Here is a 26,544-nt window from a genome sequence, read left to right as displayed (position 1 = left end):
TACTTGGTGCTTGGTAATTCCAAGGGATTGGAGTGATCGCGTAAATGTCTTCTTATTCGCAACATAACGCATTTGACGCATTTGTCACTAACATTTTCGTCGTTATAAAAAAATTCTATGCTAATATCCATTTTGTTATTAATAAAGAATCACTTGCAAATGCTTAAATTTCAGCCACAAATTGATCAGCTGTTCATTTATCTGTCAAATCATCACTTTCTTAGGTTGGCAACTCAATTCAACTTCAACTGAAATAAGTTGTAATTCGTAATACCAAACAGGAGTTGAGTTGTCTGAAAGTTGAGTTGTTTTAATTACAACCCAACTAAGTTGAGTTGTATACCGTAATAGGGGCATAAAATTAGTACACAATATTTTTTGATGTTATCACATTAGCTGACTAAAACTTTTATTTTGAAACGAAAAAATGTCAACACTTATTTACGTGACATGAGTTACAAGTCATAGAGAAGGCCTACAATAAAAAAGGATATAAGAAAAGTTATGAAAAGACATAACAACTCAAACAAAAATACGCATATCCATTAAAGAATCCATAACGTAAGTAAAAATAATTTGCTGCATTCTCATTTCGAAAAGATCCACAAAATATTGGGGCTATGTAGCTCGGATTCGGAAGAAATTTCTTTCGCATTTGAAAAAAAAAATTATGTAATTTGACAGCTTCCGAACCGCATTTCCATTCGATTTGAGTTACAGAAAAAGGTGCCAGTTCTTCTAAGTATTTTCGAAAATTCGACAGTGAGCACTGGATTCGATAGAAAGAATTACTTTAGGCGAGGAATTCGTTCTTTGGCTTTTGTCAACGTAAAAAGAGAAAGTAAATAAAGGAAAATTAATAATACTATTTTTTACACATGTAATTAACCTAATTAATTTCGTGCAAGTATTATAAGCAAAATACAATGAAATACTTAAAACGTATACAATATACAATAATTACACAGGCCGACAGCATCTCAGACCCAGAAACGGGACTATATATTTTCGAAGTATTTTGATTCGACGAATCGAAATCTGGCCTCAAAATTGCTCTATCAGCTCTGGTTTTCGAGATATCCTGACCTAAAAGTGCAAAAAACACCGTTTTTGCCCATACTTGCGGTTATGTAGCCTTGCAGATGTTTTCTTTCGCCAAAATTAAAGGACGGCATCTTTAAATACAAGTCTTCTTCTTTCAAGTGGCGTTGAGTTTGCTCAAATATCATTTTTTTTTTCGCTGAGATATCGCATTTTGAAATTTGCATGCTTCTAAATTTTCCTACACCTGGAATCGATTGAGATAACATAGACATGATATAGTCGATTACTAATTTTCTTAAATAGTCTTATTTTTCTTAAAATTTTGTATCACACCATAAGTGTGCTAACTCACCACACCCCTACACTTCCTAACCATCGGGTACCGAGTCACACACAGCCCTGGCCCTAGAAACCACCCCTATCATACCGCAAGCAGGCTAACCCACTTAACCCTGGAGACAGCGTTTACTCGCATATTTTTCTTAAAATAGGTCTTATTTATCTAGATATCTCACACCACAAGTGGGCTAACCAACTTAACTCCTAATCCACCAACCCCCAAGTATCTCCGAAAGAAACATGAATATTTCAAAATGCGATATCTCAGTGAAAAAAAATTATATTTGGGCAAACTCAACGCCATTTGAAAGAAGTCTTGTATTTAAAGATACCATCCTTTAATTTTGGTGAAAGAAAACATCTGCAAGGCTACATAACCTCAAATATGGGCAAAAACGGTGTTTTTTGCACTTTTAGGTCAGGACATCTCGAAAACCAGAGCTGATAGAGCAATTTTGAGGCCAAATTTGGATTCAGCGCATCATAAACCTTCGGAAATATATAGTGGTTTCTGGGTCTGAATGTTGGTTAAATTTTATCGGCCTGTGTTATAAATGATTTGCATATTTGAAGCTAAGGAATTCTTTGTTCATTCAATTGTTTCAGTTGATTTGCTCTCTCTCTCTCTTCTCCGGCGGCGCATTATGGCATCATCAAGTATCTGCTTTCTTCCTTTTTTGTATTAAATAATATGAAACATTCTCGTACATCACAAATGTTATCATTGTCGCTGGTACCACACGTGTCAAGCTGGCTTGCAAACCTTTGTAAAAACCTTTGGGCCCCTCAAATCTGCAATGAGTTTTCGTGAAAAAGAAAATAAAATGCGTAGATTAATTAATAAATGGTGTGGCAATGCGCTTACCTCCTTAGCAAACGTGCAAATTTTGTTTGAGGGGATTTCTAAATAAGATTTTTCAATTAGCAAATAGATTCTGCAAAACTGTTACAAGCAAGACTTACATATAATTTTGTAGTAATAATTTGTAGTAGAGAAGAATACAATAAAAAATCTTACTTAGCACAGTTCTGAAATTTTACAAAAAATAAAAAATTACGTGCGCACACTACTTACTTTTTTCGTGAGCTGCTTTCTGGTTTTTTTTTAATATTTTGGTTATTAGGTGGTTTACGTTTGTTTGTTTTTTTTACTTTTGGTCTATTAGGCATGTGCATGTGACCAAAATCATGCTGAACTACGTAAACAAGTCCCGATCACACACCCACTCATATACAGGCGCAATTAATATACTAATGGGTCGATTTTGGATGGTAACCAAACTTCAATTAAATGGTAGCTATGGCCGAAACAGCATAACCAGCTCACGACTGAAGCACTGGGTACACCATACCCTTTCTTAAGGATTTTGTTAAGCTAAGTCTGCATCCGGTCATCAAGCGCTTGCTCTTTCGGCAGGTGCATAGTTTTATCCCAAACAAATAGGGCTGTGTAGCAGCAAGTTTGGAGCGCAATAAAACCAACTCACCAACGAGATCCGGACCCAAATTCATGGTGAAAACTTGGTAATCGTTTTGTACTCTTCGGCCAAATTTCTTAGCAGTGATAAGTTTTAAATATGTAATTTTTTACCTGAATGATTTTAGAATACATATTGTGACGAATATTAGCAACACTAAGTCATACCCAACATCTCTAAGCCGATACTAAGCATTCACTTGTATCTACATAAACAAATCATTCATTATGTCTACACATATGTACATACAAGAAGCGGAGAGATATGCACAAACACATGCATATATCCGAGATACTCACAAAAGGATGCAATCATCAGCAGAGTAATACTAACATATACACAAGCATATGGCTATGCGAGAGACTATAAACTACAAATTCACATGCATATTTCTGAGATACAAAAGTATGCAACCTTCAGCGAACTAGTAAATTCTAGAAGGAGAAACGCCTAGAAATATGCGAACGAGGAAACCGAAGAGTATAAAAGCAGCACAAGCTGAGGCATGAGCAATCAGTTTGATTTAAGCACGCTATCAGTTGCGAAGTATAAGTGTTATCAGTATTTTCAAAGTAGTCTAATAAAGACCATTTTGCATTATTCAAGCACCTAAGAGATAACTAAAAGTTAAATGCAAATCATTTTACTAAGCACGTAGAAAACCATAGAGAATAAAAAAACGAATTTTCAACCTTTAAGTATGTAATATTCTTGCTTGTTCTGTGCAAATGATCGTTGGGCGCTTTCAGCGAACGCATCTATTGATCAATTTTTTCTAAACGCACCGTTAAGTATTTTTCAATCCACTCAACTGTTGTAATTTTACGTCAAATCACTCAACGTTTAATCGAATGTATGACAGTTCTTTGAAGTTTTAAAGTGTTGGTTATGAATAAAACCTGTCCTCTTAATATTATAGTGAAGTGTGAAAAATAAAATTAGAAGTCCTTGTCCCTAATATTTAAAGATAATTATTTCATTTGAAGGTTGGATCAACTGAACAAATTTTCTATGACTCAACTGGCGGAAACATGCTTGCAACGTATCAAAAAAATTGTTTCATTCCTTCTTGAATCGTGAACGTGTGAGGTTGGTATGGGCAGAGCGTCCTTGGGCCTGTCTAAAGGATATCTTCTCTCCTCCCAACATTAAGTGACACATTTTTTTGAAATATATATTACTGATTAAAAAGCCAGGTTATTGCGGACTTTGTGACTGGCGTGGTGCCAAATTAAAACCTAATTGCTTTTGATTTTGTGCCTGGCGTGGTGCCAATTAAATAAAAACCAAAAAATTAACTTTTTTATAAGAAATAATGGAGTTGGCGTATCATTGAACGGAGCTACTGTGAATAACGGAGCTTTTGTGTATAACGGAGGAGCATTGAGATTTAAGAACTGGTGTGGTGCAAATTAAAAACCAAATATTTAACTTTTTTATGAGAAATAACGGAGTTTAAATATCATTGAATTACGGAGCTCCTGTGAATAACGGAACTTTTGTGTATAACGGAGGAATATTGAGATTTAAGAACTGGCGTGGTGCCAATTAAAAACCATACTGTTTTTTGGTTATATACATAACGGAATATAAGGAGATAGTGACAAAACGTGACGACACGCTACATATTGATAAAATACATAATTAGATAAAAGAAAATCCTCGAAATGAGATTCAAAAACTGGCGTGGTGCCAATTAATAACCAATATCATTTCATATACTTTTTGATCTGGCATTATCGATTTAGTCGAAACCTATCACCCTCACGTATGATGAGTAAATCAAAAAAAAAAATTATTTTCGCTGAAGGCGAGTTTTGTGAATATCTAATCAGTAAAACACTTTTGTAGGAAACATAAGCACACTGCGAGAACGACCAAGAGATATGTTGCATGTTTTAAGGCGCAAATTTATTTTTTTTTTTATCCTCTATCTCTATGTCCTCTCAGGATTTCAACTGAGAGCACACTTATTGAAAGTTCCCGACGTTTTTTTTTCTAGAATCTTAATCCTTTCGCGAGTCAAAAAATACTCTTTGATGAGAAGCTTTAAAATATTTCATAAAAATATTCCTTGTGAAATTTTTCTATATATAAATAACAACTACGTATTTCTCTTCAAATTGTATTTAAACACCTTACATTTCTTTTAAAGCCAATCACGCATAAAATGCCAGTTTAAAATGACCATAGCAAAGAAATTTTACCAAAGGATGCAAAACGAATTTGAGATTTAGCAATATAGGTCCAGGTATCTCATCCAGAGTAGGAATCATTTCGCACCACAATAATTACCTTCAAATTCTTGTATTTTATAAGAAAGGTGATACTAATTTTTACCTTACAGTCTTTTAAATTGAAAATTTGTACCATACATTTGGGGGTTTTATGGAAAGCATCACCTCCAAATTCAAAAAACATGTCTTAGTGCTTTGTTGAAAAATAAAAAACATTTTAAATGAAAAAAGCGCAATAAATAAATTTGTATGTTCATGAATTTGGTGTGAGGGGGTTTATTAAATTTTTCCAAAAGCCCAATTTTTAAAAAATGGGGCAGATATTATACAGAAAAGCTGAAATTTATATAAAAAGATCACATGAAAAACATATTTAAGAAAGTCCTCCTTTTTTATTTCAACACCTTTCTGAAATACATTAGCCCTAATCTGATATATTTTTGACGTGCATAGTCTTTCACTTTTACTTTCCTAAAAAAAATGTTAGCTCTTCTAAAATAAATATGTTCTCTGAATTTCTTTTCAGCTTTTCTGAAATACATGCCCACATGCTTTTCCAACAAGAAGCTGATGTGATATGAACTGCATACGAACTACATTGCATCTGGGAGCAAAAACTGATGTTGGATACGAACTTAACGCGTTAGTTTTCAAAGTTTAGCAAATTAGTTTCAGCTGCATTTCCAATTGCCTTCAGCAACCATGCATAATCGACCCATAAGTAAAGTGAAATCCTACAAGTATGCATCTAAATATTAAACCTTAACTTTTTTCATTCATAATAAGACATTTTTTAAAGCTTTAAGCATATGTTCTTTACCCTTTACGATAAATTTAATTTAGCTTTTTAATAGCTTATATTATATACATATTTCAATAATTTTTTTTTTTTTTTGATCAGTTGTTTGTGTAATATGTATCAAGTAGCATTACATAGTACGTCTTTACATAAAATAAATAGTAATGAAGAATCTTTTTGCCAAATGAATTGCTTAAATCTATATTTTTTTATAATTTTTTCATTTTATGCTAAGTTTAAAATTAAAGGGATTGATACGATTTAGTTTTGCTACGCAGAATTTTACTCTCTTTGCTTTTTTAAAGAACTTCATGTGCGGTAAATTTTAATTGCTTTAGCATATGAAATAGGGATAACTAATAGTAGCTTATATACGACAATTTCAATTGCTGTTTGTTGTCGATCCATTGCGTTGTTATTCAATAAACAATCAGCCCTATTCTGCATTTCGACTTGGATTGGAATTTTTTCGATTTGGCAATTTTGGTATTCTGTGTTCCAATCTCTTTCGATCCAACTTCGAATCGTTCGATTTTTTGTATTCTGCATTTCGATCGTAGTTCCGTTTTTCTAAGTTGCAAATTAGTTGGCGGAAAAATATTTTCTTTTTATTTTTTTATTAATTTATAACAGAATTTTAACAAAAATGTAAGTAAAACTTGTTAAGAAACGTAGAAGGCTTGATGATGATTGTTTTTTTATATGTTTTCAGGTCAAAAACAACATGTCGATGTCGAAGTCCTTGGACGTATTTGCCCCGCAAAAGTATCTATCACATACTTGAAAGCATCCTTGTTAAGTCGAAAGTTTTTTTTGAACCTAAATAAGAAAATAAGTCATTAAACTTTACCACTTTTAAGTTCAATTTCTTACAATTCGTCACTCATCTCAAATGGATTACACAAATTTCGCAATATTTGCCTTTCCATTCTCGCCTGGCAATTTTCGTATGCGTTGCTTTCCAACTCCAAAAATAATGCCGCGGCTATTGATTCCATTATAATAGACAGCTATAATCTGTGTCTGTTCGTTGAGTCCAATTATATGCCAAAGCAAGCTGCCGGCGTAGAGGAAGGTGAAGCGAAAACGTAAACAATCCTTGCGGAAAGAATAAATAAACCTTTATAAAGTATTTTAGGCCAGTGCAATGAAATTAGCATCCTTAAAATTCAAAAATGGCAACTATATTCGTGCAGGAATCCGTTGTAACAAAACTTGGTGGCCACGGCAGGGAATTGGCCAAAAGAACGACAAAAACGCACTTACAATTATGAAAGCACTTCACTCAAAAAAATATAACACTGCGGCAATATATTCTATTGCTTTTTTTTGTACAAAATGGCGTGGATAATAAAATATAAACGTTTTTCAGTGTTTTTTACAAATTTTCATTAATTTATTTTGTTCCAATGTTCACACATTCCGTACCAACAGCTGATTTCGAAAAATCATTTGCTCTTCCTCTTCTCTTTACGATTCCGTCGTAATGCAGAATACCAAACTTCGATTAAAGCGGAGCGTAGAACGGGAACGTAATCGAAATGCAGAATACGGGTGAATATGACGTGTCCAACAACGATCGTTCAAAGTAGAAAAATAGCGCTGAATAATGACGCTACTGCTCCGGCCCTTATGCTTTGTCATGTTCTTCCTTACATATAAACTACTGAGTTTCTGATTAATCACTTGCTAAAATTACTTTTACCTCTTTTTTTTTTACAACATAGATTTTTTTTTTATAATACTGCAAACAAAATTTGCGAAGCGCAATTTACCAAAATATATCATAGCAGGGTGTTTTGCTTAACCAGTTGATATTAGTCGCCCAAAACTTTGCCCAATGACATTTTGCTAACAATGTGCTTCAGGAGAGATTAAAGTGCACAAAAATTGACATGTCTAAGTATTGAACTATTGAGGTCAAAAAAGTTTATTTTCATTATACTGTGCAACAATTTAAGTAAGATTCCTGCAGGCGGATTTATTACAACTCTGACTGAAAGCCATAGACCGCTTTAGCAAACATTGAAATCGTGTTACATTCTTTGGTCAAATTGGTTTGATATTAGTATTTTGAAATTGCAATATTTTCCATGAGTGATTATAGAAAAATCGGAAAAAATAATTTAATTATTTACATATTGGTGTGGTATACGTTACAAAAGAAAAAAAAAAAGAAAAAATACTTGGCCCGATTTACCTCCGAAGTGATTTAGGCCGAGCATCTCTTCAAATTTGAGTCGTGCTCCTTTTAATTTTTCCTACAAATAAATTGGTGCGACGGAACCTATATGCTTTATGGCGACTCCCACCGGCATCTGCAAGGCAGATGAATTTTCACTGAGAAGCTTTTCGTGGCATAAATACACTTGGTGTTTACCAAATGACCGCGAGGAGCAACCACCGCTTAAAAAAAACGTTGGTCTAGTTGAAAAAAAAAAAAAAAACAATTTGAAACCTTAAATTTGATTATTTAGATATCAACTCAACTTACATACCAGCAATGTTCGTTTGAAAAAACCCCATTCACAGGGTGCGACTACTCACTCATTCCAAGGAAACTTGCAGTTTCAATAGGGGTGGCCCGTAGGGAAGTTGGTGTTAGAGGCGAAGGTTCCACATTACAACTGAAAAGATGGTTGGTGTCATGTGGGGACACATCGTATGCAGGGATAGTTTTCCGTAATTCGATATCGATCAAGAACGGTATAAAATAATCGTTTTCGCTTTCCGTAACACAAATTGTCGTATCGAACGTTCGATATAAACTGTTCGATACCAAATTAGGTGTCGAATTTCCTTTTTGAAAGTTATAATTTTATGCTTCGGTGATTATTTAGGGAATGATTTTTTCATCAGAGATTAAGAAACAAACGCTATTTATAAAAGAAATTATTTTGGTAGCTACAAAAAGCTTTCTAAACACCCTTTGAAGTCTGCAAACGAAAGAGATCATACCAAGATACGGGAACTAAAATGGCATCATCGAGCGTGAAGTATCGAATCAACGAGTGTCGACTATCGAATTACGGAAAGCCACCCCTGGACATACATTACGTATATCGGGCTTGATTCTGGATAAGTAAGAGTTTAACCTGTTACAGTATCAAGAAAGATGTTGATCCAAGTTGTCTCGTGTTTCCCTTGGCAGTGTGCTTTCTTCTTCTGCAAGAGTAGGACAGTGTATATTGATAACGGGTTTCATGCCCGGTGAATCCAGTACTTGAAGAAAAATATCCAGAACTCGCAGAAGAGGAACGCATACTCCCCAGGGAAACGCGTGTCACTCTTGCTCAACTTCGTTCTGGATACTGTAACAGGTTAAACTCTTACCTATCCAGAATCAACCCCGACATACAAAATGTATGCCCTGCTTGCAATGTGTCCCCACATGACACCAACCATCTCTTTAATTGTAATGTGGAACCAACGCCTCTAACACCCCTTTCCTTATGGTCCACCCCTGTTGAAACGGCAAGTTTCCTTGGACTCCCGTTAGAGGATATTGATGACAATTTGTGATCGGTCACGGCTATTAGGTGGGGCGAGCATTGCTACAACAACAACAACATAACGGGTTTCACCGGGCGCGTCCTGTCAATTGCGTTTACCTAGTCTGTGTGGATTTTGACTAGGGCCTTCTTACGCTCGTCTGGATCAAACGGCTGTGTTGGCAGCTGCCGGAAGATTTTATTATAGTGCTTATGGAGATGTTCCCTTAATCCTCTTTGGGCGGGGCTAAAACAAGCAGTTGTCGCAGTTTGTGATAATTAAGCAAAAACTCTCTGTTCCGCATTTTCGCTGTGTAGGTTATGTTAGGGTTTCATAAGTAGATCCGTGCCAGCTCTGAGTGCATCGGATTGGCAGGCATGCAGCCTTTTCCAGTATGCGTTTTTAAAACCAGATCGTGAAAGCAGAGACCACGAAAATATCTTGAAAATATGTTGCATACTAAAAAGCTGAAACAAAATCTCCCCGAATACTTTATGCGAGCTTTGTAGAAAAGGAGGCAGGCGTAACCTGTTACAGTGCCTCGAAAAGTATTAATTTGTATAGACTGTATATTTCGATTCGAAATGTATTTTGGTCATTTTTTCACTTATACTCAAATCATTCAAACAAAAAATTGCAAATTTGAAATTACCACAACAGAAAATTTTTTACCACAACATGCAAAACAATTTCGAGGTATTGTTGTTAAGTTCCTCTCGGTCTTCCTTCAGAGTTAGAATTATTGCGCCCACAAAAATGCTGTTGCACAGTGTTATCTTTCTATATCTGTGTACCTCGAAAGTCGATTGCTATGGAAATTTCAAATATCGCTCGTTTACTTAATAGTGTCATAACTGAAAAAACATGACCTTTGAGTTAATAACATAGAAACGTACCCAATATCATGATCTACATATGTTGTGTAAAAAAATCTTTGTGATCAGTTAAAAATTTACCACGTGGTATAAAAACTAAAATATGCCTTTATATGCGCAGCATATGGCAGTTAAAATCTTTGAATGCCTTTCCTGGAAAATTGTGCTTTTTGAGTTATGACACTATTGAAGTAAATGAGCGATATGTAGAAAAATATAACTCTAAACTATCACTTATTCGATTTAAAAATTTTATTAATACAATCGATAGAACATTTTTTGAAAAGAAAAAACCGAAAAACCTAAATTTTTTCCTTTTTTAAATTATAAGTTCACATTTCATTTCAGTAAATAATTTTGTATCGGAAAAACTAATTAATCAGGTTCTCCTATTTTAAACGAAACTACTAAATTTTTATAGCAATAAATTAAATAAATACTATTTCGATTTCTTTTAATAAGGATAGATGGCATACAGAAATTTAGTTGCACAATAGGCGTAGGGAGTGCTTAATGAATTTTTTTCTGGTTTTTATCTTTTAGTTTAAGGTGTAGGTAAATGACTTACAGTCTATTGTCGAAAATTTATTTTAACTACAAACTATTGGAATATTTAACTTAAAATTATATAAAGCAAAGAAAGAATAGAGAGTTAAAGGAAATAAATAATTATTTTACAATGAGATTTTTGTTAAATAATACCAAAAGTTTAAACAACAAAGGAAAGAGAGAAATAAAAAAGAATTTTAACTAAAATTAATTCTCTAAAAGCAGTGACATTTTGAAAATTTTCCGCTACAATCTTCACAACACAAATGTTTTCGAAAAAGTTGAAAATTGACGCTCTAAGTACAAAAAACTTACTTTACGTAACTTACATCGTTCGTTTTTATTTTCTATACTTTTAGTTAAGTTACGCTTATACAATTGAACTGAAATTACTAAAGTAAAACCTTCAACTGCGTTAATATAAATAAATAATGTATTTCTTGCAAAATACATATGTTCCCTGGAATCATAAAACGACCCTATTGTGCGAAAATACCGTTCTTCACTTTTTGAGTGATTCTTATAGCAAATTTAACGCTCTTTCCAATGGAACAAAACGCAGTTTTCTATCTTTCTCACAAATTGCATTTAAAGCCAAATCGGACCACAAATGAGATTTTTTGAAATATCTCGTTACATGCGCCACCTATCGGAGTTTTTTTTTTTTTGCTTATTATTGCACTGTCATCGGCTTCTGAACTATATTCCAAGTTTCAGGCTTGTAGCTTAATGGGAATTTAATTAAATTTTAATTACAAAATTCGTTCACAACGGCCAGCCGCTACACAGAGGCAAGCTAAACAAAATCTTTAAAAGCGTTTTGCTCGAAAACTTGTTTTCGCACAATAGGATCGTTTCACGATTCCCGGTCACATATGTTGTTTCTGTGGCGTGTTTATGTAAACTCTTAAGTTATGAAGAATTCTTGAATTTCTTGCAGCTAATGGCTGGCGTCACAGAGTTCTATGGTTATTCGATATTCGCACAATAACTTTTTTTGTTTATACTATATAGACATCAAGGCTAAATTTACATACATACATACATATTTAATACTTGCTTAGACGTATTACTAATTAAAATGCTGCATGTTTTAATTCAATATTAGCTAGTATTTAATATATGCAAATGAAGAAATTTTAAATTGTATATTCGGTTCTTAAGCTTTTTTTTAAGTATGTATATATATATATTTATTATTTTTATATGTATGCATTCAATAAAAAAAATGTGTCTGACTGCATATAAAACTCTTCTTCTTCTCAACTTTGCTACACCATTCGCTTACTCTCTTTACTGTAGTTTACTTCACCACTATCTTTGCCATACATATTTTTATTTCTAATTGGTCAATTTCTCCCAAATCAGCATGACCATACAAATATTCGGTGTTACATGTACTAAATACGGTACAAGACCTTTATAAAAACCACCCATACGTTCGTACCTCCATGTTTGCTTAATGCAATCCCATGAACCTTTATAATTAAGGTGATGATCCTGTAGGCGTGCACGTATCACCTGATAGGGATACGTGGCTGCTGCAGCAATGAGCTTCGATATGGCTGCGAATGCCAAATACTCAGTAGTGGCCTGTAATTATAACGAATATAAGCGATTAGTTAATTTTAATACCGTTTTTACTTCGTTTAAAAATCGATTGCATTTGATATATTAGTACAATTCATTCAATTTTATTACTCAGATGGTGGTAATGGCAAAAAAAAAAGAATTTCCCGCTTTTCGAGGAAAGCGTCAAAAACATAAGCTATTTAAAATAAGAAAGTTGACGTGGTTCTTGTTGTAGCAGTGCATTGCTCCATCCAATAGGTGTGACCACTCACAAATTGTCATCAATATCCTCTAAGGGGACTCCTATTATTACAGTTTCAATAGAGGTGGACCAGAGTTGTTGTTGTTGTTGTTGTAGCGATAAGGTTGCTCCCCGAAGGCTTTGGGGAGTGTAATCGATGTGATGGTCCTTTGCCGGATACATATCCGGTACGCTCCGGTACCACAGCACCATTAAGGTGCTAGCCCGACCATCTCGGGAACGATTTACGTGGCCACATTAAACCTTCAGGCCATCCCCTCCCTCCCCACCCCCAAGTTCCATGAGGAGCTTGGGGTCGCCAGAGCCTCGTCTGTTAGTGAAACAGGATTCGCCGCGGATAGGTGAGGTTGACAATTAGGTTTGAAGAAGCTATATATTGCGCTGGCAGCCTGAAGGGTTGCGCTACACACCCCTTTGAATCTGGTATTTTAGTCGCCTCTTACGACAGGCATACCTACCGCCGGTATATTCTTACCCCCTTACCCGCTGGGGGTGTGGACCAGAGGTAAGAGGCGTTGGTTCCACATTCCAATTGAAGAGATGTTTAGTGCCATGTGGGGTCATATTGCAAGCAGGACATACATTATGTACATATGTCGGGGTTGCTTCTGGATAGGTAAGAGTTTAACCTGCTACAGTATTCATATCGAAGTCGAGCTAGAGTGACGCGTTCTTCCTAGAGAGAACGCTTTCCCCTTCTGCGAGTTCAGGGTATTTACCTCTAAGAACGGGGCTCGCCGGGCAATCCCTGGCATAGAGGTCCGACGTCTTTCTGTGGATCTCCTGAGGACCTGTTTGTGTTTTTCTTCTACATACGGCTATGTTCTCAGGTGCCGTATCTCCTCATAATGCTTGCGGAGATTGCCCCTTAGACCCCTGGCAGGTGGGGCTTCTTCAACCAGATGTCTGTTGGGACGCCCAGGTTTCTGGGTACTCAACAGAAACTGTTTGTTCAGCATTTTATTACTTTCCCTAAAGGGGAGTTCTTTCGTCAGTTTAGGCGGTGTTCTGGAGACATTAGAAGACAGCCCGTAGCGATTCTGAGAGTAGTGTTTTGGCAGGCCTGTATTTTCTTCCTTTGTGCTTGGTGAACCTATCGGGGACGCGGAGCATGTAAGCAGCCAGCCAATTGCTGTGTAAGTGGTAATGAGGGCATCTTTGCCTTTACCCCAAGTGCTGCCGGCAAGAGATTTTAGGTACAATTCGGGTAGCATGCTAGCCAAAATGTAGATCCTGATCGAAGGACACACCCAGAATTTTTGGGTGTAAGACAATCAGTAGCGTAATGCCATGGAAGTGGGGGAGCGCCGAGGCTCAGACTACGGGACGCCCTTGGGTGTGAATAGCAAGCTACCACAAAAGATTTGTAAAAATGACGTAGTCGACTGATTTTGAGATCTAGCCCAGAATACTTCGTGCGATGTAACCACCCAGTACACATGAAACATTGTCAAGAATGTGACCGTCCACGCAGCAAACCCATTTCTCTAGACTAGGATCAGGTACTGGCCGCGTATTGGGTTCGATACCTCCCAGAGCAGAAGAATATGACGCAGTCCCGAAACATTGCTACAACAACAACAACGCAGTCCCGCACAACAACGTATGTCTGTCGCTCATTGGTTCGAATTATAATTTCACCAATAAATGAACTGCAAAGACAACTGCATAGAGACGCACCATATGCCAAAGTAGTATACATATGAAATGTATATAAGTCGTTCACATCTAATTTACTTCTTTAATAAAACTACGTCGCCAATTTTGTTTGTCCATATCGCGTATTCTTTGGATGATGGCCAAAAATTAAACAATCGCTAACAAATTTTGAAAATTAAAGCAAAAAAATTAGTGTGCCGCTTTGAAGAGATCATGTGATAGCTAAGCAAATGTAAAATTCCTTTCTGTTTTTTTTCATATGATTAAGAAAAAAGTGGCAAAAAACAGTAAACCTGACAGCCAGCATGGGAATTTTCGATTCAACTTAGGCGGAATACGAAAAACCGTTCTTTGGAAAACTTATAATACATTTTATGTCGCAAAATCAGCCTGGTGCCATTCTCTTGTAAATTATCAAAGCAAACATGTTTCTGTATGTAAACTTTACGGCTTACCAATTTTGTATCGATTGGTAATTTTCTGTAAGTATTATACCAGTTCTTCATCTCTTCGTAGGTCATAAATTGCAAAGCACCATGTGACACACCAAGCATGCCAGGAATGAAGCCCTAAAAACATACAATATATATTTGAATTTGTTTGCTTTTTTTTAATTTCTATATTTTTAAAACTTACCCTATATAAACCACGAACGCCCTCCTTACGGTAAATCTGCGCCAGCGCATCTACCATACCGCGATATTCAGACGCCTTATTGGCTGCAGTACCGGAGCCATACTGTAAACACAAACGAGTTTTTACTACCCAAATTGGATTCGTAAGAATGAGAGTGAGTACGCCAGATTCAGCAGCGGCTAACATGTGCAACGTCGGTCCCAACGGCTGTGTGGTATTACCACCTTGAATAAAGGTTTTTATTGAATTGTAGCTTAAACAGAAGAAAAAAGTTCGTCAAAAGATAACTCAAAGTTTAAACTAAAAATACTCACAACATAAAATAAAAGCCCCAAGCAGAACCTGAACCCCATATATTTGGCGTAACACCCTTATAAAGTCCACGAAAGCCTTCCTGGCGGAAAATGGTCGAAAATGCGCTACTCAGACTACTATATTGTGGCACGGATGTGCTGCGCCCATCATTCACTGCAAAAATGTTAACAGAATTGTTTTATTATGGAAGACTATATGGGCAAAAAAAAATAAAAAATTGTAGTAAATGAATTAACAGCGGATGTTATTATGTCCGGAAATTTTTAGTAAAGATCATCTACACCTTTTCCAACTGTATTTGAGAAAGAGCAAATGTATTTGAGAAATGGGTAAATGTATTTGAGAACAAATCTAAAACGTTAATAAAATAATTTCTCCGAATACATTTACTCTTTTCTCATATACAGTTGCAAAAGGTGTAATTGGATGCAAAGATCATGTAAATTCAAATGTTAAATATAGAGTAGTATACGAATTCATCGCGTAAGATTTCGTTTCCGATGTAGCGTGATTTATGATTGATTTGTCCATATAAACCATTGTGGATAAAACAAGTGTGATATCTTATCCGTCAACTGGCTGACAGGATGTTTAATATGGCTCCTTTTAAGCGTTTCGACAGGGTACACAATATAGCGGCGCATAAGGCCGGCTATCTTCTGCGGGCGATAGAAAGAGATACAGAATGAGACCGCGATAGTTAATTTGACGTCTATGCAGAAGCTATCAGCTTATTTGAAACCTTCTGCTAACGTTCAAATCGCTAAACTGTTGAATAAATCACTCCAATATTCTGTATTGCAAAATGGTCTTTATTAGACTACTTTGGGAGTAGCACAACTATACTTCACAATTATACTGCACTAATAGCGTGTTTAAATCAAACTCATTAGTAGTTCCTCAGCTCGTGCTGATTTTATACTCTGTTTCCTTGTCCGCATAATTCTCTAAAGGCCTAGACGTTTCATCTTCTAGAATCTCCCGCTTGGTTACCAGCTATATGTGTGCGTATTTGTGAGAACCAACTTCGGCTGATGACTACATGTGTGTGCGCTTCCCAAGACAGTCGGTTCTATGTACCGGAGCGACTCGGGATTTTTCCCGACCAAGGACTGTCATCTCAGTGTGACCCCATTTAATTTGTTTCGTCCCTCCCACAAATTTTCATCCTCCCAGCAGCTCCTTGCAGCAGGACTGCTACATATTCTCTTACTCCGGGAAGGTATCGAACCCAATCCGGGTCCGTCTCCTGACCCCGGTCCTGAGAAATTGTTTTGCTGCATTTGCCAAAAAAGAATCTTTTTAGGACGGTCATACTCTGTTCAGTGTGTCTCGTGCAAGGGATGGTTGCATCGGACAGGTTGTTCTGGGCTTGATCCCAGATCCCGACGTCCACGTAACTTTTATAAATCTTTTGTGGCTCCTTGCTGCTCACGCCCAAGGGCGTCCCGTAATCTACGCCTAAGCGCCCCCCCCCCCCCACTACCTTCCAGTAGCCTCGCTGCTCAGCAAGCCACAACAAGTACCCGCTGCTGCTCGCGCCCCACGGCGCCAACAACTCAAACAGCTGATACCACTCATAACTACTACCTTCGTAGTAGAGCTGGTAGCAATGCTGAGCATCAGCCCCTGCCCCCGTCTTCTTCTCCCCCCCCCCCCCCTCTTTCCGTCTGCCAGCACAGAATATATAGGTTTGCGACATCCGCTCAATGCAGCTCCTGCCTTGGGTGGTGCCACTTTCCTAGATGTTCTGGTCTCCGCGACGGCAACCCCTCGACGGGTTTCATCGCGCCATGTTGCCAGGTCGCAAACCCAAATCATCCGGGTACCCCAATGCTTGCCCAAGGGCTCCCAGTCCCAAGGCCACAACAGCAATTGCGTCCGGGCCTTCCACAACCTAGGCGTAGTCACCCGTCACTTACCCCTAGAGTGGCGGCGTCACCCGTCATGCACTTCAGAATTCTGCAGTTAAACTGTAATGGACTAACAGGGAAGATTACGGAGATAGTCGATTTCATGAAGCGGCACAACATCCGCATTGCTGCGATTCAAGAGACTAAACTCACAGCAAGATCTGCATTGCAGACCTGCTCTGGGTATAATGTCCACAGGAAAGACCGCGAGAGCGGAAATGGAGGCGGCCTCGCGTTTATTATACACCACTCTGTGCAATATTATATATTTGACCCTGGCATCGACCGCAGGGACAATGTCTTAGAACGTCAAGGCCTATCTGTTCGGTCAGGCGATGCAAATCTAGAAATCATCAACATCTACATCCCTCCTGTCACCTGTTGCCCCAGTGGATACCGCCCTAATATCGAGGCCTTACTCACTGGCAACAATCGCATTATCTTAGGCGATTTCAATGCCCATCACGACCTATGGCATTCAAACTTGCGGGCGGACATTAGGGGTGAGATGTTGGCGGATCAAATAGAAGAAACGACGTTCTGCACAATAAACGGAGACGCCCCCACACGTATGGTAGGAAGCTGTCATAGCTCGCCAGATATCTCAATCGCGAGCGCAGAACTCGTAAACTGCGTCAACTGGCAGCCAATGGTAACATTGGCATCCGACCACCTGCCCATACTTATTTCGTTCGAGCGTACCGCCGACTTCATCGTCACCGAAAAACGCACTTTCATAAACTTCAAAAAAGGAAAGTGGGAAGAATATAAATCTGCAACAGACAGCATCTTTGCTGCCCTCCCTATCCCGACTGATGCCCGCCAAGGGGAGCGTGCCTTCCGTAAGGTCATTGAATCTGCCTCGGCACATTTCATTCCCGCCGGGAGAATTCCCGAAATCCGGCCCCACTTCCCGGCGAAGGCCGCGAGCTTAGCGAGGGAACGCGACCTTATAAGACAGCTTGATCCAGGCGACCCCCAAATAAGGGATATAAACCAACGCATCAGATTGCTTGTGGACGAACACAAGCGGGCGAAATGGGAAGAGCACCTAAGAGATTGTAACCTCTCTACCGGTGTAGGTAAACTTTGGTCCACCGTAAAGTCCCTATCGAATCCGACTAAGCACAAAGACAAAGTTTCCATCGCCTTTGGCGATAAGGTGCTTTCGGATGCAAAAAAATGCGCGAGCGTTTTCTGCCGACAATATATAATGCATCCTACGGTTGACAAAGATAGACGGAGAGCCAATAGACACGCACATAAACACAAATTCAGCGCGTCACCAATCACCATCACCGCTAGAGAGGTTGAGGACGCCATTGGTCGCGCTAAACCATCCAAATCAGTGGGCCCAGACGGCATAGCCATGCCGATGCTTAAAAACCTAGAGAAAGAGGGTTTCAAATATTTAGCGCATGTCTCCAACCTGCCTCTTTCCACCTTTGTCATACCCGAGAAATGGAAAATGGCCAAGGTGGTCCCGCTACTAAAGCCTGGGAAACCAGCTAACATAGGTGAGTCATATCGTCCGATATCTGTCCTATCGCCAGTGGCAAAGACGCTTGAAGCCATTTTGCTCCCTTATTTCCAAGCACATTTGCAGCTAGCCCCTCATCAGCATGGCTTCAGAAAACTCCATAGCACTACCTCCGCCCTAAATGTCATTGGCACCCAGATAAATTGCGGTTTGAATCAATACCCCCACCATAGAACAGTAATCGTAGCGCTAGACCTATCAAAAGCCTTTGATACGGTCAACCATGGCTCGTTACTGCAAGACCTGGAAGGGTCTACCCTTCCCCCATGTCTTAAAAGATGGACCGCAAATTATCTGGGTGGTCGGCAGGCATCGGTGCAATTCAGAAACGAAACATCAAAATCAAGGAGAATTAAACAAGGGGTGCCACAGGGTGGTGCCCTATCCCCACTTTTGTTTAATTTCTACATATCCAAGCTACCTTCACCACCGGAAGGAGTCACAATCGTTTCCTACGCCGATGACTGCACAATAATGGCCACAGGCCCAGGCCCAGAGATCGATGAGCTATGCAATAAAATAAACGGCTATCTCTTAGATCTCTCCAGTTTTTTCGCCTCGCGAAACCTGGCATTGTCACCGACTAAATCTTCCGCGACCTTATTTACAACATGGACGCCCCAAATGTCGACCATATTGAACATCCACGTCGATGGCACTACGCTACCGACTGTCCTACACCCCAAAATCTTGGGTGTGACGTTTGATCAGGATCTACATTTTGGTGCGCACGCAACCGCAATTGTTCCGAGAATTCAGAGCCGTAATAAAATCCTCAAATCCCTTGCTGGCAGTACCTGGGGAAAAGATAAAGAAACGCTCATGACCACATACAAAGCAATTAGCCAGCCGATTACGTGCTACGCGTCACCCATATGGTCGCAAAGCCTAAAAACTACCCACTGGAAGAAACTACAGGCCTGCCAAAATACTGCTCTCAGAATCGCCACGGGCTGTCTTCTTATGTCCCCAGAACACCATCTGCATAATGAGGCGAGAATACTCCCCATCAGGGAGAGAAATGAGATGCTGACCAAACAGTTTCTGTTGTATACCCAGAAACCTGGGCATCCCAACAGACATCTGATTGACGAACCAGCACCGCCTAGGGGCCTAAGGAGTCATCTCCGTAAGCTATTTGAGGAAATACGGCACCTGAGAACCCAGCCGTATGAAGCGAAAAAACACAAGCAGGTCCTTGGTGAACTCCATAGACAGGCGTCGTACCTTTATGTCGGGAATTGCCCGGTGAATCCAGTACTTGAAGAAAAATATCCAGAACTCGCGGAAGAGGAACGCATACTCCCCAGGGAAACGCATGTCACTCTTGCTCAACTTCGTTCTGGATACTGTAACAGGTTAAACTCTTACCTATCCAGAATCAACCCCGACATACAAAATGTATGCCCCGCTTGCAATGTGTCCCCACATGACACCAACCATCTCTTTAATTGTAATGTGGAACCAACGCCTCTAACACCCCTTTCCTTATGGTCCACCCCTGTTGAAACGGCAAGTTTCCTTGGACTCCCGTTAGGGATATTGATGACAATTTGTGATCGGTCGCGGCTATTAGGTGGGGCGAGCATTGCTACAACAACAACAACAACTACATATGTGTGCGTGAGTCATTCTTCGTCGCCTTTTATGTACGTGTGTAAATGGATTAAATTCATGTACACAAGAGTGGCAGCTTGCTTTATTGTTGTTGTGCCTTAGCTTAGTGATGCTAAAATTTGCATCAAAGTGAAGTAAGCCGTCAATTGTCTCGCTTTAAATCCTTCTTTGTTTGGTCATTCGGCTATCTGAAAATTTTGCACAAATGTTGTCCCCGAAAACGTGTTTTTTTTTTTAATTTTTCAGAAGTAAAATATAGTAGTTTGAGTACTTTTTTTCACACAAACCAGTAGGTGAATATCGATGGACCTTTACTGGATTTAATTACCAGATTCATCATTTGGGTACTGGCTTCCATAAGTAAGGCCGTGCTAAACTATTACATTCATATTGTTGATGTATCCATAATATATGTATGTTTAATTTGTTCAAAAAAAAATGAAATAGGTATTTGTTAAAACAAACTATTTGTATTCACGTCATATCCAACAAGGATTTTCGCCCATGCAGCGCTACTGAAGACTTTTGAGAAACGAACACCAAAACTGTCGTATTGCACGCACCTTATTTATGTAAAAACTTCGCTAAAACAATGTATTTCTAAATATAATTACAAAACATTTTAACTCACTGTTGTTGTTTTGCCCTAAAAATCAAACCAAATCATATCAGGACTCAATAAGGCCTCACAACAAAACATGGTAAAAAACCGAATTCTCAGCAAAATCCACATTCAAACGCCAAAAACGTAAAGGTGCCAAATGTAGCAGCAACTTCAATGAAAAGGACCAAACTAAGAGAAAAGAGAACAGCGGACCAAACCTAAATAAAATGGACCATAGCAATGGTACAATGGTACCAATGTTGCAGCCGAAGCTCTTACAACAAGCATGGAATCGTTCAGTAATTTATAGTTCCCAAATAGATATCCAACATCATTCTCCAATTCTTTTCCAGCCTTTGATAAATTTTTATCTCTGTTGATCTACATCCTTAAAAAAAAGGAAGAACAGCGCCAAAAAACAAAAATATGTTCAGTGTTGCAATCCTACATTTGAGTAAAAGTTAAGAACCAAGGCGAATCCATACCAGGTGGTGGTAAGGCGAATTCAACCATTTCGCCGTGCAGAAGAATGTCAAGTCAAAAGAAAATTTTTATTGACTCCGATTAACTGATATACCAAAATTTATTTGACGCAATCGCAAGAACCACAATTAGGGTCCAGGAATTACGCTATGATCAACGAAAACTATTTTAAAAATGGAGAAAAGAATGAAGGAAAGCCACACACCATTTTCAAAGAGCTTCGCTTTTGCTCGGAAAAAATGATTGCAAACGCCATAAAATTTAAAGAAAACTCTGATAACAAGCACTAAAAAAAGAGAACTTTTGTTGATAATGATCGAGGTACCGCAAAAATGTCCAAATCAGATGCCTATACATCTGTCGAGCGCATCAAGCCTGAGCTAAAGATAGCAGTAAGTGATATTACAGTGAGGAGAAGGCCCCTAGAGACTGGTCCTTATGCCCGAAGTTCAAAAAAGAAGCAACTACTAAAAAAAGCATTAAAAAACTTATTATTAAGAATTCATGAGCTTAACGCCGGCTTATAAAAATTGAATATTCAATTATTATGATTTATATATGTATATATTTATTATGACTTTCTAAGAGAAACTGAAAAGAAAGGAAGAAACATTTACTGGCATATTCCGAGGGTACCATTTCGAAAACCGCCACGAATTCATCATCAGGCAATTTCGTAATGGTATCAAAGGTTTCACCGAGATTCGAACCGGTGTTAAGCTCATGAATTCTTAATTATAAGTATAAATTGAACACACCATTAAAACAAACAAATAAAAATATGTAAAACTGAGCCCGAGTTTACAAAGCTTCTCATTCGCAACGAAAAAAGAAACTTTACAAAAACAAATCTATATAACAAGCAAATTAATAGTCAGAATGTCTCAATTGTGTTGTTTGTGTAGAAATGAGATGAAGATGATTACGTTGGTGGTTTCTGAAATGGTACCATCGCAATATGCCAGTAAATGTTTCTTTCTTTCTTTTCAGTTTCTCTTAGAAGAACATAATAATTGAATATTCAATGATTATAAGCCGGTGGTAAGAGCTCATGAATTCTTAATAATAAGTATAAATTGAACACACCACTAAAACAAACTAGCATTAAAAAACGTTTACAATTGGACAAAAACCACATGGAATGGCCTTCAAGCAAATGGCGTAATATTTTTGTGGACTGACGAGTAGGCTGCCTATGATGTCACAGTGATTGGCAAATCTAATTTAAAAATAAAATTAAAGAAAAAAACACTTTTTAAAAATAAGCTTTTATTATTGGTTAATAAAATTAACTAAAAAGTAAATAAACTGATTTTAAAAAAATTTTAAGTTAAACGGTTTTATTGAAAACAATACTTACATGAAGTAATAATAAAACTAAAAGCTAGAAAATAATTAGGTAATTAGGTCCTAGGTACTAGTCATCACACTTCTCACCAATCTAGGGAGTTGACAAGACAATTAAATAAAAGCGTTGGGCGCGTGAAATTTCTAAAAATGTGAGGCGTATCATAACCTGATTAAGGTTCAGTTGGTCTTATATATGATCAATAGAAATTTGACGCGTCCAAAGCCTTTATTTAATTGTCTGGTCAACGCCCTAGAGTGATGAGGAGTGTGATGACTAGTACCTAGGACCTACATAATTATTTTCTAGCTTTTAGTATTACTTCATGTAAGTATTGTTTTCAATTCATTGTTGTTCTACCGGACTGTATGGAATATTTGTTCCAAATGTGAGCCAAACCGGACCACAAATACGAGTATTTTTAATATGTCGATCCTTGCGCCACTTGGCGGCGATTTTTTCATATGTGGCTTTCTATTCATGTATGTAATATGTGTTCCAAATACGAGCCAAATCGGACCACAAATACGATTTTTTGAAATATTCCGATTCATGCGCCACCTATCGGAGTTTTTTTCACATTATTGCATTGTCATCGGGTTTTGAACTATATTCCAATTTTCAAGCTTGTAGCTTATCGGGAAGCTACTTAAATTTTAATTACAAAATTCGTTCACAACGGCTGTGCAGCCTGTCAAGTCAAGCTAAATAAAACGGTTTAATAAAAAAATTTAAAAAAATTTTTTAAGTTAAACGGTTTTATTGAAAACAATACTTACATGAAGTAATAATAATACGAAAAGCTAGAAAATAATTAAGTGGGTCCTAGGTACTAGTCATCACACTCCTTATCAATCTATTACGTTGATCAGACAATTAAATAAAAGCGTTGGGCGCGTGAAATTTCTAAAAATGTGAGGCGTAGCACAACCTTATTAAGGTTCAGTTGGTTTTACTTATGACTATCAATAAAAATATGACGCGTCCAACGCTTTTATTTAATTGTCTGATCAACGCCATAGATTGATAAGGAGTGTGATGACTAGTACCCAGGACCTACCTAATTGATGTATATTTCGTTCTCGAAAATCGACACTGACGATGGCACAACGCCGAAACCGGTTTGTCTCAAAACCAAATTTGACAAGGGATGACGGAAAATCATTCCAATATACATCATTTATCCACCCTGTCGGAAAATCAACCAAACAAGATAAGTCACCTACCTAATTATTTTCTAGATTTTCGTATTATTATTACTTCATGTAAGTATTGTTTTCAATAAAACCGTTTAACTTAAAAAATTTTTTTTTAATTATTTTATTTTCAAGTTTTTAGTCTTTATTTAATTGCCTATTATATCTCATTCTATTTAGTTCATTTAGTGACTCATTATTACAAGGACTCTTTCCTGACAATTTGTTACAATCTAAGTCCTCAATACATAATCCTTCCAAAGACTTTACTCGCCTCTGCGCCACGTATGCTTGTCCCTCCCCCAACTCCAAAATATTTTGATGTCACTTCTACAGGACTGTATGCAATATTTGTTCCAAATATGAGCCAAATCGGGCATCATAGGTCGCTTTCTATTCATGTATGTATTATGTGTTCCAAATATGGACCAAATCAAATCGGACCACAAATACGATTTTTGTGAATATCTCGATCCTTGCGCCACCTAGCGGCGATTTTTTTTGATAGGTCGATTTCTATTCTTGTATGTATTATGTGTTCCAAGCGTGAGCCAAATCGGACCGCAAATACGATTTTTGTGAATATCTCGATCCTTGCGCCACCTAGCGGCGATTTTTTTCTTATTATTGCATTGTCATCGGGTTCTGAACCATATTCCAAGTTTCAAGCTTGTAGCTTATCGGGAAGTTACTTAAATTTCAATTACAAGATTCGTTCACAACGGCCGTGCATGCGGCCGTGCAGCCTGTCAACTCAAGCTAAATAAAACCGTTTAAAAAGCGAAGTTAGCTGCGTTCTTCAGGACTTAGGCTTTTATGCCAAGGTGAGTACAAATCTTTACCAATAACTCTGTTATCGATTAATTTATCGAATTCTCGCAAAGTATTATTGCATTATCATCGGAGTTATACATGCGTGCAAAATTTCAGCTAAATCGGACACCGGGAAGTGTATCAAATTTAACTTGCAAGACTTGATTACAGACAACAGCCAAGTGAAACTAAATAAAAGCTTATAAAATAGGCAGCGCAGACTGCAAAGTAAACTGGAAAATAGTGAGACGTACTATTTTGCTTTTATGAAGATGAATGGAAATGAGGCAGACAGATTTACATTTACCAAATGGTTGAGTTTATTATTGAAACGGAATAGAAGCGAACTATGGCAATATTATACTAGGTTCAAACACACACCAATTTGGCAATATTATACTAGGTTCAAACACACACCAATTTGGCAATTTATACTATTTGGGCAATTTATTACGCAATTTGTCATATAACAAATTGTAATAATAAATTGCCAATTTAAAAAAAATTTCGTAATAAATTGTTTCAAACTGCAAATGCAACACTGTAAAGTATGTTTATTGAGTATATTTAAAAGTCTTTTACGCATGGCTGAACTATATGGTTGGCTCATCTCATCAGCTGATTTTATGTCTTTCATTTCACTGTAGTAGGGATTGTCAAAAGAAGATGGAAAAATCAAAATGAAACCAAAACATTGAACACATTTTCTTACAACACACAAAAATTTCAAAGTTTTATGTTTTCATTCCATTCCATTCACCTAATACCAACACGCACATTTTGACAGTCTCAACAAAGATATGTTCTTACTGTAGAGATGAGCCAACCAGGTATCAAATTACTATTGTGAAAGCTAAATAGAGTTGTATGAACACCACTCAATTTAAATCGAAATTGCCTCAATTTATTTTTCTTTTTGAACATAGTATTAGATTACTTTTGGATAAATAATTTTGTAGGGCCAAGTATTTTAGTTAAACTTCTTGTTGTTTTATTTGGAGCTTTTCGGCCGGTTTATCTCAATAAAATTTACTTTTTCAATTAACGCGTTTCGACGCATATTCGCATCTTCTTCAGGGTTATTATTGACAACATTAAATTCGTCTAGTTGTTGACCACATATAAACATATATACACATAACATTAACAAACAGATACATTTTGTAAAAAAATTAAACCGCACAACACGTCTTTATTCGTCAATCTTTTGCATTGACTGTGATCGTTGTAGCATAAGCGCAGTTTATGTTGTCGACGTCTTCTTTGAAGTTCATCGCTCCTCATCCTTCTTCTGGTTCTGTTCTCCACGTCTAATACTTTTGTTTCATCAACATTGGCTGTGTGTTTACTTTCCGTCAGGTGTTGTGATAGTGCCGTGGACTTTTTGTTGTTTTTAGCATCTTGCTTATGCTCGTATATTCTCGTTCCTAACGATCTTTTATGGCATGCCGATGGGCAATCCCTTGTCACCGACTATAGCTGACATAGTTTTAGATAGAATTATAGACGACAGCCTCACGGAACTGAGATCCAAAGATGTACATATCAAATACATAACCAAATATGTAGATGATATGTTCGCTATAGTTAAGATTAAAGACGTAGAAGAAATTCTAAATACATTCAATGGACAACATACGAAAATTCAATTCACCTTAGAAACAGAAAAGTCCAGGAAATTAGCTTTTTTAGATGTGGAGATTGACAATTCCCCAGATAACAATATAAAAACCAACTGGTACAAAAAAGACGTAGCATCATCAAGAATGATAC

At 37.5% G+C, this 26,544-nt stretch overlaps 1 protein-coding gene across 2 annotated transcripts in view; it reads right to left on the bottom strand.

The window, feature by feature from the left end:
- Positions 1-863: 863 nt before the first annotated feature.
- The window catches only part of LOC137244724 (solute carrier family 25 member 32), a 54,211-nt gene continuing 28,530 nt past the window's right edge, over positions 864-26,544 (bottom strand). For both annotated transcript variants that reach the window (XM_067774155.1, XM_067774156.1), the window contains 5 exons: positions 15,257-15,410; positions 14,943-15,195; positions 14,762-14,875; positions 12,261-12,406; positions 864-2,175 (listed from right to left, as the gene is read on the bottom strand). In XM_067774155.1, the coding sequence (XP_067630256.1) occupies positions 2,037-2,175; positions 12,261-12,406; positions 14,762-14,875; positions 14,943-15,195; positions 15,257-15,410 (806 nt within the window). In that variant the 3' untranslated portion in view covers positions 864-2,036. The remainder of the gene's footprint in view (positions 2,176-12,260; positions 12,407-14,761; positions 14,876-14,942; positions 15,196-15,256; positions 15,411-26,544) is intronic.

Source organism: Eurosta solidaginis, chromosome 3, assembly GCF_040869045.1.
Source record: "Eurosta solidaginis isolate ZX-2024a chromosome 3, ASM4086904v1, whole genome shotgun sequence".
NCBI lineage: Eukaryota > Metazoa > Arthropoda > Insecta > Diptera > Tephritidae > Eurosta > Eurosta solidaginis.
Note: the sequence above shows the minus strand (reverse complement) of the source record. Positions and strands in the feature narration are given on the sequence as shown.